Raw genomic sequence first — 13,359 nt, forward strand, 5'->3', positions numbered from 1 at the left:
CTACCCCACCACCCCCCAAAAAGAAAAATGCTGATAGACAGGGTTATTGATAAGGGTTAGTCATTCAGAAGCTTTGACCAGGGGAATTGGGGACACTGGACACTCAAATGGCAACCGCCCCTCCCCCCCATAAGGGGGCTGTACTCCTGGGAAGATGCTGGCCTGGAGCTCGCTAGCATAGATCCAGCACTCATGACTCTTCTGGGGGCCAGAGAGATGGCTCAGCAATTGGATACGGACACTGCAGAAGACTGGGGTTTGTTCCCCAGCACACAGCGACAACTCTCTGGCCTCCTTCAGCAATGCATGTGATGCACAGACACAAGCAACACTTACTCCATAAAATAACATTAACATTCTTTAAAAAATTAAAAAGCTTCTGGAAGCCAGAGGTGATGCTTGTTCCGGAGGGACTCTCAAGGCGCCCAGAGTTAAAGTGACACACACTAGGGAAGCAACAGGCAGAAAGGACTGTGTGTGCGATGAGATAGAGATGCCACTGTGTCCAGTAGCTTGCTCCATGGTTCCTGAGAGCCCAGGGACCCCATGCAGGTGAATGTGCTAAAGATTCAGCCCAGACAGTTAAAGTCTCCGAAGAATGGTTTATTCGGATCCTTGGTTTGGTCAGTTATGTTTTGGGTCGACTTTTGGTCATGGTCCCATGATGTATTCTGAAATTACATTGAAATACAAAGCCCAGTGTTAAAACTTGAAAAAAAGTTTGTTTTGTTTTTAACAACAGCTGTGCACACCCAGAACAAAGGGCTGCTTTAAAAACACCATGGAGATGCTGCTGGTATCGCCTACGGGACAGCCATGAGGCCTCAGGTGTCTGGGCTTTGACTGTCAAGGTGTCCTTCTTTCACAGAGACGTTGTGTTACAAAGGTGACCTTCCCTAGAAGTCCTTGGTTTTACAGATGAATCCAACACTGTTGCACTGTATCCACAGAAGCTGGAAGGACCCAACTCCATCCCCAAGTGGCTGAGGACCAGTGGCCATCTTCAACACTTGCCTGCCACGTGGCACTGTGGGGCCTGGAACCCATTCTGCCTACCTCACAGAGAGGCCAGGGCAGGACCAGCTCCCACAGAGCCCAGGCTTAGAGCCTGCTGTGGGCACACTAGCTCCTGAGCTCTGCACAGCAAAAACAGTAAAATGGTTACCAAGGCCTTGATTACTAGCTTAGTCACTTGTGGGACCTTAGGCTGAAGGTGAGGACCCATGGCCAGCACTGATTGTCCTACAGAATGGCCCCTGAGCCTTCTGATGTCACCCCTTACATTCCTAGCTGGAACACTCCTTCATACTTTAGGTTCCTCTGAGTAACTCCATCTTTGCAGGAACCCCACTCCCAAGAACTCTGAAGATAACCTACCCCTCTATTCCTGGCTTTGGAGCAACCTTCCAGGGTCTCTCAGCCCAGGAATGGGTCATGTGTCGACTCCCACAAGTCTGCTCAGGAGAGATGGCCAGCAGGTCAGAGCTGGTGCAGCTTCCCCCGCTCAGTGAGCAGTGTCATAGCTATGGCATAGAGGAGGTAGCCTAGGACCAGGAGCAAGGAGCAGGACAGGGGTCCAATACAGAACAGAGAGGCCACAAAAAAAGCCATCAGGAGCAGCAGCAGCGTCCGGTAACTGCCCAGGAAACGCAGGCTGAGCCTGGGGCCCCGGGCAGGACTGGTCACCTGCCTCCGCCCCACAGGACTCAGCAGATGTCTGTTGCTCAGGGCTGGCTCAGTGAGGTGATAACGACAGAAGCTGCCAAGGAAGTCATTCCGGGAGCACAGAGCTGCCATCTGGCCTGCAAACTGAGTAACAAGCATGGTCTCAGCAGCGTTGGGGACAGCAGAGCACCCTCTATTCCAGGCTTCCTCACTCTCTACCCAGACTTGGATCAAGCAGGACTGTGAAGGAGGAGATGCTGCCTGGGGCAGGAGCGCTCTCTGGAAGCCCAGTTGCCCCAGCTGCTCACTTACTCTGCGGTTGATTGCAGAGGACAGTCGGAAGAGTGCTCGGACCAGACTGGTGATTTCGTAGCTCCGGATGGGCTGCAGCTCTAAGTCCCCCTGGTACTCAATTTCAAACCTTCGCAGACCATTAATGATCTAGAAACCCAGGCAGTGAGAAAAGTTCCGAAAATACATCTTTGCAAACAACACGGGCAAGAGGATAAGGGAAGCCAAGGACAGATCATGTGACCATTACGCACCTCTTGTGAAAGAAGTGGTAGCAGTCTGTTGGCGACCTACCTGGTAGCGGCCCAGGGGTGTAAGGATGAGTCCTTCTTCCCCCACAATGCAATCTGGTAGCTGCTGCTTCCCATTCTCGTCCCGTGCGTTTCCCAAGGCAAGCGTGAGTTGGGCCAGCTGGGCTTCACTGAGCTAGCAGAGAGAAGGTCTCTGCTTTCAGGGGGAATTTCAAAGGGAAGGAAGGGGAGAGCTCTTCACCCCCACTAGAGTGAGTCCCTCACAGAGGGAGCCGTGTAGCACATACTCGGAATATCTGGCGCAGGTACTCCAGGGCCTTCTCCAGGTACTCATCTGTCTTGCGGACACTGTCCTGACCCATCTCATCCAGATCATTGCATGGGTAGCAGCTATTTGGGTCTGTGGTGCCAAAACCCAGCCATGACAGGAAGGAACGGTTAGCGGGGCTTTCCACACACTGATCAGAGATGGACTTGGCAGTCTGCTTGGCCTGAGTGATGAGCTGAGCAAGGCGCAAGACCTGCGAGGGAGGCACAGGCATGGCAAATGGCTCAAGGCCGCCAAAGGTGGCGTCACTGCACTAAGGCAGGGCGGCCTGGGTGACCAGCTCGGGAAGAGTGCCCACCCACAGGGGAAAATGTCATTTATGGTGTAGATGCTCTTGATTATTAGAAAATACTACCTGTTACTGGGGAGGGGAGGGGAGGGGAGGGGAGGAAAGAACTTGGAGCATCTACTCTGTATCCAGCCTTCCTCCTTTCTTTCCTGAACTGAAAAGCCCTTCCCTGCTTCAACTAGTCTTCAATACTTCAGGGAGCTCACATTAGTGTGGCCCTTTGGTAACTCACCAGGGTCCGGACTTCAGGACCAAACATTGGAGTATATTTGCAGTCCTGGCCCTCCAGACTGTAGACGTGGCTCTTCACCTTGAATGAGGCATCTGTCACAACTGGGGGCCATGGTGACAGGAAGCTGCTGGAGATGGTGAAATGACGATGTTGGCGGTGGGGAATGATGAGCTCTGGCTCCAGGAACAGCTGCTCTCCTAGAAAGCAAGAGGGGTCTGGCACCTGCATCCAGGAGCTCCTGGTAGAATTCCAGACCATTTTCTCAGGCTCCTGAAGAGCTGCAGCAATGCTGAGCAGGGGTTGTACTTGGGTTGTCAAAGGGTCTGAAGCGCGGGAGCCCCAGCAGCACCAACAGTGGACAAGTGCTAGGTTAGCGACAGCAGCTGCTGCCTGTCACCGTCCACTCGTCAACAGGGACCAACAGCAGTTTCGAGCTCTGCTGCCCATCTCTCTGAGCTCAATGCAGCCATTACCTGGCTGCCAGCACTGGGAATGGGACATTCAACCAAGCCCAGAGCGTTTACTAACTTTTGATGTCCCCCAAGTCCCCAAGCCATGGTGAAAGTCCTTGAGTCATGCTGCATCCTTTTGTTCCTCTGTGCTGCCTCTCAGCAGCTGAGGTCCTAGCTCAGTGGGGTTGGCCCAGGGCTGAAGACTCACCTTTCTGGATCATCTCAGTCAGGTTGGGCTGGGCAAAGACCTTAGCCACTCGGAATACCATGAGTGCGTTCTTGGGGCTGACCAGGTCTGTGCGGAGTGCACGATTCAGGAAGCTCACAAACAGTTTGGTGTACATCAGCAGGTTTTCCTGGATGAAGGGTGCCCTGGAGACAAATGGCAGGATGGGGACCAGGCAGAGAAGACTATGGAGTAGACTTCTTATTGGAGACAGGAGCCATACTGGTCCTTACAGCTCACCCTTCCTGACACCCCCAGCTGCTGCCACCATACAAAGGAGTCACAGGCATTAGGCAGAAAGGGGGGTGCAACACCTCAGTCCTCTGGTGTGACTAAGCATCAAACATATGACCCTTCGCAAGAGGGCCATGGACATCACAACAAGGTCTCCTGGAACAGGATGTGAAGAGCAAGACTGGGACCCAGGAGAGGAAAGGCCATAGTGAGCCCAGTACCCCAAGGAGAATAAGATAAAGGGAACAGGGCAGTTGCTCTATGCTGGTAAGGGTGAAATGGGGGACTTTGGGACAGCCATAGAGCCAGGCTAGGCCAAAGCAAGGAGATGGGGATCCAGGGTCATGCTCTGTCCCCGTTCTGTGAGACTGGAGCACGGTCCACCAGGGTCATGCTCTGTCCGCATTCTGTGAGACTGGAGCACAGTCCACCAGGCAGCATCTGCTAGAGAGAGCAGTGCTATCACTGGGTCCGTGAGCTGGGTGGGGGTGCTCACCATTTCTCCGACACGGACCGTGGCTGGGCATCACTGCTCTGAGCCTGCTTCTCAGGGGCATACCTCCATGGCTGCAGGTAGCTCAGCCACATCTCCAGGACCTAAGGAGGGACACATGTGCCCTGAAGGCCTGTGGTTGTAGGCTAGAGCACTTGACTTTCAGACACATCCTTTGATGGTCTAGACCCGGCTCTGAAGACAGGCCAGAAAAAGATCTATGCTCTAGTTGCAGGGCTAATGCCCTGCTGGGCTCTGCACTTTTCTCCAACTGCAATGTAGACGTCAGTAAATGATTGGCTCCTCCTACAGATTCCCAAGAACACACCGCAGGAACTCAAGTACCTCGTGCAAGTCCCTCTGAGGGTTGTGGGAACAGAGTATGGCTCTTCCATACTCAAAAGCCAACAGAATAGCAAACCTTTATCTCTAAGGCCTGTGGTGACAGCCCCTCACCCCCATTCTGTCAACCCACCCCACAGGCTGCCAACTTCATGGCCCAGGAGGCGACAATGAGGATGGGGGCAGGGGATAAGTGCTTACGGCTCTGAAGGATGCATCCAGAGGCCAGTGGCCAAAACAGTGCTGTAAGAAGACATATAACTTCTGCTGGACAAACCGTGGCACTGCAGCCCTGTGGAGACGGGAGAGTCATGAGCTGTCACTTGCCCAGGGGTGTGTGGCTGCTCACAGGCACCAGCCATGGCCTGTGAGTGAGTCTGTTCTGCCTGTAGGGAACACTGAGCATTCCCCTGAGGTACAAGCTGTTTCTATCCTGTTGTCCAGAAGAAACCAGAGGTCAAGAACACAGTATATAAGTTGCCTTTGAAGTCAGACTCTGGCACCAGCCTGTCTCCTGACTGAGGTAAGACAGAACAGCAAGGCTGTGATCTCTGGCCAGTCAGCTCTTCCCACTACACAGGGAGCAGCTAGAGCAGCGGTTCTCAACCTGTGGATCGTGACCCCTTTAGGGTCGCCTACCAGATATTTACGTTATGATTCATAACAGTAGCAAAATTACAGTTATGAAGTAGCAACAAAGAATTTTATGGTTGGAGGGCAGCACAGCAACTGTATGTTGTATGTGACTGTATTAAAGGGGTAGCAGCATTAGGAAGGGTGAGAACCTCATCCTGAGGGAAGGCTTTAAGAGCAGCAGCGGCCAGCCCTCTGGCCTCAAACAGGCCAGCAGGGATCTGTCGCAGTAGACAGAAGGGGAACGGAGGCCTAGGAGCCCTACCACACCCTACACCCACCGTTTGAACTCCTCCAGGGGGCTGGTGGCATGGGAGTGTGTCGACGGGGAAGCCTGGTCTGGCTTCAGGCTGTTGGCAAAGGCGTGGAGGTGCTTCAGCAGCAGGCGCACCACCAGCACGTGCTCCTCCGTGGGCGTGAAGGACTCCTAGGGAGGGGTGCGGTGTCAGGCTACAGCACCTACTGCAGCCCCGCAGGAGACAAGCATCAGGCCATGCTGCTGGAGCGGAACTGACAGCAGCCCAGAGCACTGAGGCACGTGGCCTTGTGCCCGCCCTGGGCAGGCTGGTGAAACACTCATCAAAGAGCGCCTCACACCCTACCTTGGCAATATCTGGCCATGCACCCTCAGACAACTGCAGCCTGTGCTGGGCCTCAGGGCCCTGCCTCCTGCTGAGCCAGACGGTGAACACAGGGTGGGTCACTAGCCCACCTAGGCTCTGGATCCAAAGTTGTCTGGCTGCCTCCTAAAGTGCAAAAAGCTCACCTTGCTCAAGTGAGAGTATGTCTTTTCTTCCCAGTTCCTTCTCCAGCCACAAGCCCAGGCCCGCCCAGCTGCCTGTCCTAGGCACAGTCAGATGAAGACCCAAGCCTGGAGGAAGCCAAGGAGCTACTTCCCCCACTGCCAGTCAGCTAAAGTCCCCAGGACTAGAGAATTCTCAGGCTTGTGAAGTGAACTTTAGACACAACGCAAACACAATCTCTGGACCAAAAGGAGCCTTTTATTGGCTCTCCGGAGGCCTCTCTGGTTGTTGAGTATCTGAGTATAGGTGGTGTTTTCTGGGCAAGGAATAAAGATGCCATCTGGAGGCAGGAGTGAGTCCAGTCAGGCGCTCCTCTGCCCACATCTTTTGGGCCCTGATGAGGGGCTAAGGCTGGCAAAGGGCCTGACCCTCTGGCACACAGGAGACCATACTCAGGCCTGTGCGTCATTAAAGTGCCTTCACTACGGCTGGGCATGGTGATAAATGGCTACAATCCCAGCATTTGGAGGCAGAGACAGGGAGACTGTGGTAAGTGCTAAGCTATTATAGCCTACACGGCAGGCAGGCCAAGGCTACATAATAAAACTGTTTCAAAAAGAAAGGGGAGAGAAAGGTCCCACTCCCAGATCACACCACACTAGCTATAAGGAAGGCTGTTCTCTTCTGCTTATCTAGAACTTCAAAGTCTTCCCAAAGGACTTCCTGCTTCTGAGGAAAAACAGACAAGCCAGTCTACACCCTCTAAAAATAGGAAATCTAACCTAATCCCCACTATTCAGGTATTAAAAGATGGGCCTGGTGACCCTGAAGATCAGCATCTGATCAGGGCTCTGAGCTCAGGACGGGTCAATCCTATCATGTGACCAGCGGGTTAGTGGGTCATCTCCAGAGCGGGTGCCATAAAGACAGTCTGGCTTCTTGGGGGCGGAACCCAGGCCTTGAGAAGGTTCTGAGCCACTGAGCTTTACCGCCAGCCCTGGGCTTTTTGAGACAGTCACCCCAAGTGACTCAGATTGGCCTCAGAGTGGCCACCTGCCTGCCTCCTCCTCACAGGTGCTGACCTAGTTTGGTCGACAACACTTCTTGTCCCCTGCCATTATATTGGCCAGCACTAAAGTCATCATCAGAGGTATCCCTTTTCCACTCTGGACCAGCACTACATAAAAACAAAACCAAAATCCTTTTGGTCTTTATAATTGACTAGCGGTGACATTGTTAGTAATAGAGAAGGGCTGGGCAGTGGTGGCTCACGCCTTTAACCCCAGCATTTGGAAGGCAGAGGTAGGCAGATCTCAGTGAGCTGGAGGCCAGCCTGTTCCACAAAGGAAGTTCCAGGACAGCCAGGACTGTTACAGAGAAACTCTGTCTCAAAAAACCAAAAAGAGAGAGAGAAAAAAAAAAGTTTAACATAAGTTAAATGCAATTGGACAACTGGCATAACCATACCAACCCACCAGAGTCCTAGTCCATTTTCTATTTTTTGTTTGTTTTTCGTTTTTTGAGACAGGATTTCTCTGTGTAACAGTCCTGGCTGTCCTGAACTCACTTTATAGACCAGGCTGGCCTTGAACATGCAATAGTCACAAGGACTAATCAACACCAACAACCATCAGGCCAGGCTATAGCTCCCACTCATATCCCTCTACATACAGCTCCTCTCCTGGCAGCTGGCCGGACACTCTGAGCAGTGACATCAACTCAGCTCCTCAGCTTAGAGAGCAAACAGCACCATCATAGGAGCCGCACCCCATCTCCCCCAGCAGCAAGCACCGCCCCATCTTACCCGGCTTTGCATGAGGTTGTAGGTAACCAGCCCTGGGCACCCTTCCCAGCCATCTCCTCCCCTCTTCTATGGGGTGGGGAGGGCTCACATGCTAGAGGGGTATTACAGGTGTCCCCAGTGCCATCTGTACTTTCTAATGACAGGAAGATGTGCTCCCACAGCCCATACATGGCATTTCCCACTATGCCCAGCCTCGGGCTCATCTTCACAGTTCCTGCTATGGGGTCTTCCCTGGAAGCTGCTTCACTGCCTCACCACCTGCTGCTTCTAAGCAGCAACCTTCTGTGAGAAGCCAGCAACACTCAGTGGGCAAGCCTGGCTTTTTTCATCTTTGTTCAATTCAGTGTCAGCTGTTATAATGTTCTTCCCCAGGGTAAACAGACACAGCCCTGTTTGGGAGCACATCTCTGCATTCCCATGGTTTCTCACAAATCAGCCACCTCCATCCCCCCAAATACCTGAGGTCTGAACTTCACTCCACTGACCTCAAATCCATTATACATTGGTCATTTCTCCCTAAGTAGGCACCAATCTCCACGAGGTCACCACTTGCCTGCATTCGCCTCTGAATGAGTCGGTAAGTGGCTGGGGTTCAACAGAAGGCCCCCCATGTTTTCCTACTCTCTTGTGATACAATTACATCCTTCAGCTACATGCCTCTGAACAGGGCAGGAGCCACATCACACGTAACCACTGCAAGGCTCCCCCACAAATCCTGAGAGGTTGAGACAGCCCTGCAGGCTAGGGGCTTAGGAGGAAGATTCCATAATCTTCTAGGCTGTGTGCCTCACACAGCCACATGGCCATACACTGAAACCAGGCTAGCTGGCAAACCTGAGGGCAAGTCAAGCTGAAGGCTGGATTGGGCCTGCCCCTAAATATATGGGTGTCTTTTGCTCAGGACTCCCTCTTCAGGACCACACCAGACTTCTGGGAGACCCTTTACTGTACACTGGACCAACACACACTCTTGCGCCCACCTTGGGGCAGGGGAAGGGAAGGAAAGGCCAGTACTTGATAGGCGTGGAGGGCCTGGAGGCTGGGTTGGGCAGGGCTGTGGAGGGCGCTGGAGACATTGAGTCGGTAGTGTAGAACTTCCAACTGAGAGACAACAAACAGAGAAAGGCCAAGAAGAGGCAGATCAGAGGACATACAGGGTGGGGGAGGGGAAGGGCAGGATAGGGTAGGGGAAGAGAAGAGGGCAGAGAGAAAACATGAGGAGCCCAAGAGAAAGAACAAAGGAGAAAAAAAACAAAAAACAAGAACAACAGTTCATCAGTGGCAATACCCAAAAACTGCCCGACAGCCCTGGGCTCCCACAGGCAATCCCCAGCTCAGACAGATGAACTCTCAAGATCCCTACACATGGTGTGCCCTCACAAGGTCTCTATGCGTGGTCAGCCCTCACAAGGTTCCTACATAGCTGGTCAGCCTTCATAAGATCACCAGGAAGTCTTGGGCTGCTGGGGCTGAAGGCCTCAGAAGCCCTGAGGTATGCCCAATTCTGTTTTTCCAGAAGTGTAACACTGTCCCACTAACCCTAAAATGACAATGTGTGTATATATATATGACAATGTGTATCAACATGTACACATAACAGCCCACCAAAGCTCACTGTCACTGGGACATGCTATTGCTACCACATCGAAGCTCAGAAAAGAAACCTCTGAGCCAAGCACAGAAGGACTTCGGGGTGGAGGTGTACAACTGGCCTTCTGCATATATGGGATCCACATGGAACTGACCAATTTATAAAGCCTCTGTCCTGAACATGCACATGAAGTATTAAGTAATCTTCAGGTATTTTGTTTTGAGACCGGGTCTCATACTGCAGCCTATGTGGGCGTGGAACTTGCAATTCTGCCTCGGCCTCTGGAGTGCCAGATTACAGGCACATGTAGGGAAAACCTTAAAGCCGGACAGGTCAGTTATGTGCAAGAGCATTGTACACAAGGGAATTAATGATGCAAAGACCCAGGAGCACTGAGGAGCAGGCTCCGAGGCAGAGGTATCCCTTGGACAACGAGTGAGGAAGTACCGAGGGACTTCCACGGCTAGACTTGAAAGTTTACCCAATGCACTGGGAACAGCATACATGTGTGAGGCCCTAGGTTCAACCCCAGTACCAGAAAAGGGGGAGAGTGAATCTTTAACCAAATCAGCAGATGAGTATATAACAGAACCAATTCTCACATATCTAAAACCATAAACATCCTTCCATGAGATGGTTCTCTCCAATCTGAGTAGATGGGCCCGGGCCCAGCCCACCAGGTTGTTCTCTGTCCCTACACTGGAAACTGCTAAAGGTGGGGGTGCTTACTAGTTCCAACTGGGGAGATAGACTTTTCTACTTCTTGTCTCTCAGCACACAGGGTTTCCAAGGGAAGGAACCCCCAAGAATCCAACAGAGTCTCATCCCCCTAGAGGCTGGGGCAGCCTAGGGACAGCAGAACAGCCAAGCCAGCAAGCCTCCTGGCCCCACCCAACACCCTCAACCCCACCTCCCTGCAGCACCACTGCCTGCTAAAGCACTTCCAAAGCCAGCACAGTCATGCCCCACAAAGGCCATGCCCTATCAGGAGAGGAAAGAATGGACTTGCCATGGAGCCTCCAGGAAAAAGAGAAAAGGCCCTTCCTCACAGGCTTCCTTTGTGCCAGACCCCAGGCTCAAGTGCAGTGCTCCGAGAGGAATCAGGCTCCCCTTCGTGCAGGAACACAGGGCAGGTGCCCTGCAGACCACAGCCAGCACTGACCCCAGTCACGGGGAGTGAGCATGTACTCTGGACAAGTCTGACCTGAGTGGAATCTCAGGTGCCAATTTTTCTGCATGTGGCAGTGGAGGCTTGTTGGGGACTGGAAAGGATTTCTGGAAGGTATAGTACAGGCCCCAGTAACAGGATGGAGCTATAGAGGAGGGCAACTTCTGCAGCTACCTTCCCTGGTGTCCAGCCACTGGAAACCTCTGGCTGGGTTCTACGTTCTGTCTCAGTAGAAGACAGAAAAGGACAGTCATCCAGGGAACACCAACCTTCCTAGCACGCCTCATCCACCCAAGGTCTGGCCAAGAAGAAGCAGCTGTGGGGAAAAGAGGGAAGTCCTCTTCCACACAGAGACAACCCATTGACCCTTCCCTCTGACCACAGAAGATAAACTCGTCAGAGGGAACAACCCAGAAGGGCCTTTCTGGTTGGCTCTTGAGAGCAGGTGTGGCTTCTACTCACTGGAAAGACAGCAGGAGCGACAGGAATCACTGCAGCAAAGCAAGCCTACCTCAGCAAAGCAAGCCAGGTAGACAAGGCTGAGTCAGCTGGGGGCCTGGGAACCTGGAGAAGCCCAGTAGCAGCCTTCCATGTGCCAGCCTAGACCATGAGCAAGTCTGGCTGGAATCAGGAAGGGTGTCGTGGGTTCTCAGTGGTGCCCAAGGTCTAGGAGGAATCTTCAGCCTTTCCCTGTCCCCCTTTCCCAATGTGATGCTATGAATGGACATTGGCGGGGGGGGGGGGGGGGACTCTGCACTTTGCAAGTCGTGGGAGAGTCTCCATCTTCAACACGGCAGAATGCTGGAGTCAGAACTGGCTACAGCAATGCTGTGGTAGCAGTATCCAGGGCTCACTACCGAGTCAGTTACAGGACACACTTAATGGGAACACCATCACCTATCACTCTTCATTTTAAGGAAAGTGCTCAAGAGTTCATCTGGCCATGATAAGATCTGTCTACAGGGTAAGGAGATCAAGCAGCAGTATATGTTGACTCCGCCTGTGACTCTGTGACTCTCAAGACCCATCAGGCCACTCACTAACTGAAAGAACTATTTTACTCTGACCAGCCCACTAGAGTACCTGCCCAAGGGGTACCAACATCAAGAGGTTCCAGGGACACTGCCACCTCCACATCTCTGCAAATGAGTGTGCTACCCAGGGAGGAAGGCAAGGGAAAGGCCAAGGAAGAGGAGAGGAGGAAGAGCAGGCAAGGCCACATGCAGGAGGGTCCCAGAGCCCACACACAACAGATGGCTGCTTGCTGATGCTCTGCAAACCAGAACAGTAAGCGGGCCCAAGAGGTGTAAGGTCACCACAGCATGCAGGAGCTGCTCAGGGCCACCTCAAAGTATCAACTGGACCTACAGCGTTCTCTGTCCCAGAAGACCAGGAGCATCAGACCCGAGCCTGTCCCAGTGGTGGGAAGGGACTGTAGAGCCACACAGCGAGGACCTCAGGCTCAAAGGTCATCGCTGTGTATGATATTCAAGTGAAGGGTGAGCAATGGGCTTCTGCTTCCCTCCATCAAAGCTGGCACAAGTGACTCATGCTGACAAGATACAGCAGGCTAGCAAGGGCATGAGACAGGAGATGGATTAATAACCACAGACACATACCTTGGCATGAGGGGACTGCATTTTCTGGTACATTTCCAGGGAATAATGATGAAGCCACATTTCAACAAAAACCTGCAAAAGGACATTAACTGATCACACTGTCAGCAGGGCATTATACCATTTAATGGTGAGGAAGTCTTTCCAACAAATGGTGCTGGAAACAGGCAGCCCACACGCCAAAGAAGCAAGCTGTGAGGCACCTGATCCCACACACAAGAATTAATGCAAAATGGAATGCTGGCCTATGTACAAGAGCCCAAACCACAAGACTCAGAGGAAAACACAGGGAGAAGCTTTAGCTATAACTCTTTGAAGTGACACCCCCCCCAAAAAAAAAGACACCAGGAACGTCATCAAAAACAAGACCCTTTTACAGAGTGAAAGCAAGTGACAAAATAGGAGAACATACTCACAACCTCCCAACCCTTATCTGACAAAGAATTTCTATGTAGAATATATAAATTTAAAAACTTAACCCTATATCAAAAGGACAATGCTCCAAATAGGAGAGACAAAAGCCAATAAAACCTTAAAAGATAGTCAACCTATTGCTAATTATTAGGTAAATCAAAATGACATCACTTCATACCCACTGAGTTACAGTAGCCACTCAGTTCCCAGCACACAGGGTGGTTTACAAGCACCTGTAATTACTGTTCTAGAGGAACTGCTGCCCTCTTCTAACTGGAACATGGTGTACACATACATGAAGGCAAAATATCCATATATATTAAAAAGAAAAAAAAACACAAAATAAGAGACAATACTGATTTCCCATGTGAAAAAAAAAATGGAACCCATGTACTCTACTTGGAGGGAAGGGGGCGGTGGCTATAAAACAGAAAACAGGCACACAGGTGGTGGCGCAGGCCTTTAATCCCTCCCAGCACTCAGGGGGCAGACGCAGGCAGATCTCTGTGAGTTCAAGGCCAGCCCGGTTGACAAAGCAAGTTCCAGGACAGCCAGAGCTACACAGTGAAACCCTGTCTTGAAAAACA

The 13,359-nt window shown here is 52.0% G+C and overlaps 1 protein-coding gene across 4 annotated transcripts in view; it reads right to left on the reverse strand.

Annotated features, from left to right (window-relative positions):
• Window positions 1-582: 582 nt before the first annotated feature.
• The window catches only part of Smpd4 (sphingomyelin phosphodiesterase 4), a 44,493-nt gene continuing 31,716 nt past the window's right edge, over window positions 583-13,359 (reverse strand). For 2 of the 4 annotated variants that reach the window (XM_050122938.1, XM_050122941.1), the window contains 11 exons: window positions 12,362-12,433; window positions 8,998-9,084; window positions 5,718-5,863; window positions 5,005-5,095; window positions 4,465-4,565; window positions 3,717-3,880; window positions 3,057-3,253; window positions 2,495-2,728; window positions 2,251-2,382; window positions 1,978-2,106; window positions 583-1,809 (listed from right to left, as the gene is read on the reverse strand). In XM_050122938.1, coding sequence (XP_049978895.1) covers window positions 1,480-1,809; window positions 1,978-2,106; window positions 2,251-2,382; window positions 2,495-2,728; window positions 3,057-3,253; window positions 3,717-3,880; window positions 4,465-4,565; window positions 5,005-5,095; window positions 5,718-5,863; window positions 8,998-9,084; window positions 12,362-12,433 — 1,683 coding nt within the window. In that variant the 3' untranslated portion in view covers window positions 583-1,479. The remainder of the gene's footprint in view (window positions 1,810-1,977; window positions 2,107-2,250; window positions 2,383-2,494; window positions 2,729-3,056; window positions 3,254-3,716; window positions 3,881-4,464; window positions 4,566-5,004; window positions 5,096-5,717; window positions 5,864-8,997; window positions 9,085-12,361; window positions 12,434-13,359) is intronic. The other 2 variants (XR_007588838.1, XM_050122940.1) reach the window with 2 other exon arrangements.

The sequence above is a fragment of the Alexandromys fortis genome, unplaced genomic scaffold (genome assembly GCF_014885135.2).
Source record: "Alexandromys fortis isolate MF-2015 unplaced genomic scaffold, M_Fortis_MF-2015_v1.1 scaffold_219, whole genome shotgun sequence".
NCBI classification, from domain to species: Eukaryota; Metazoa; Chordata; class Mammalia; order Rodentia; family Cricetidae; genus Alexandromys; species Alexandromys fortis.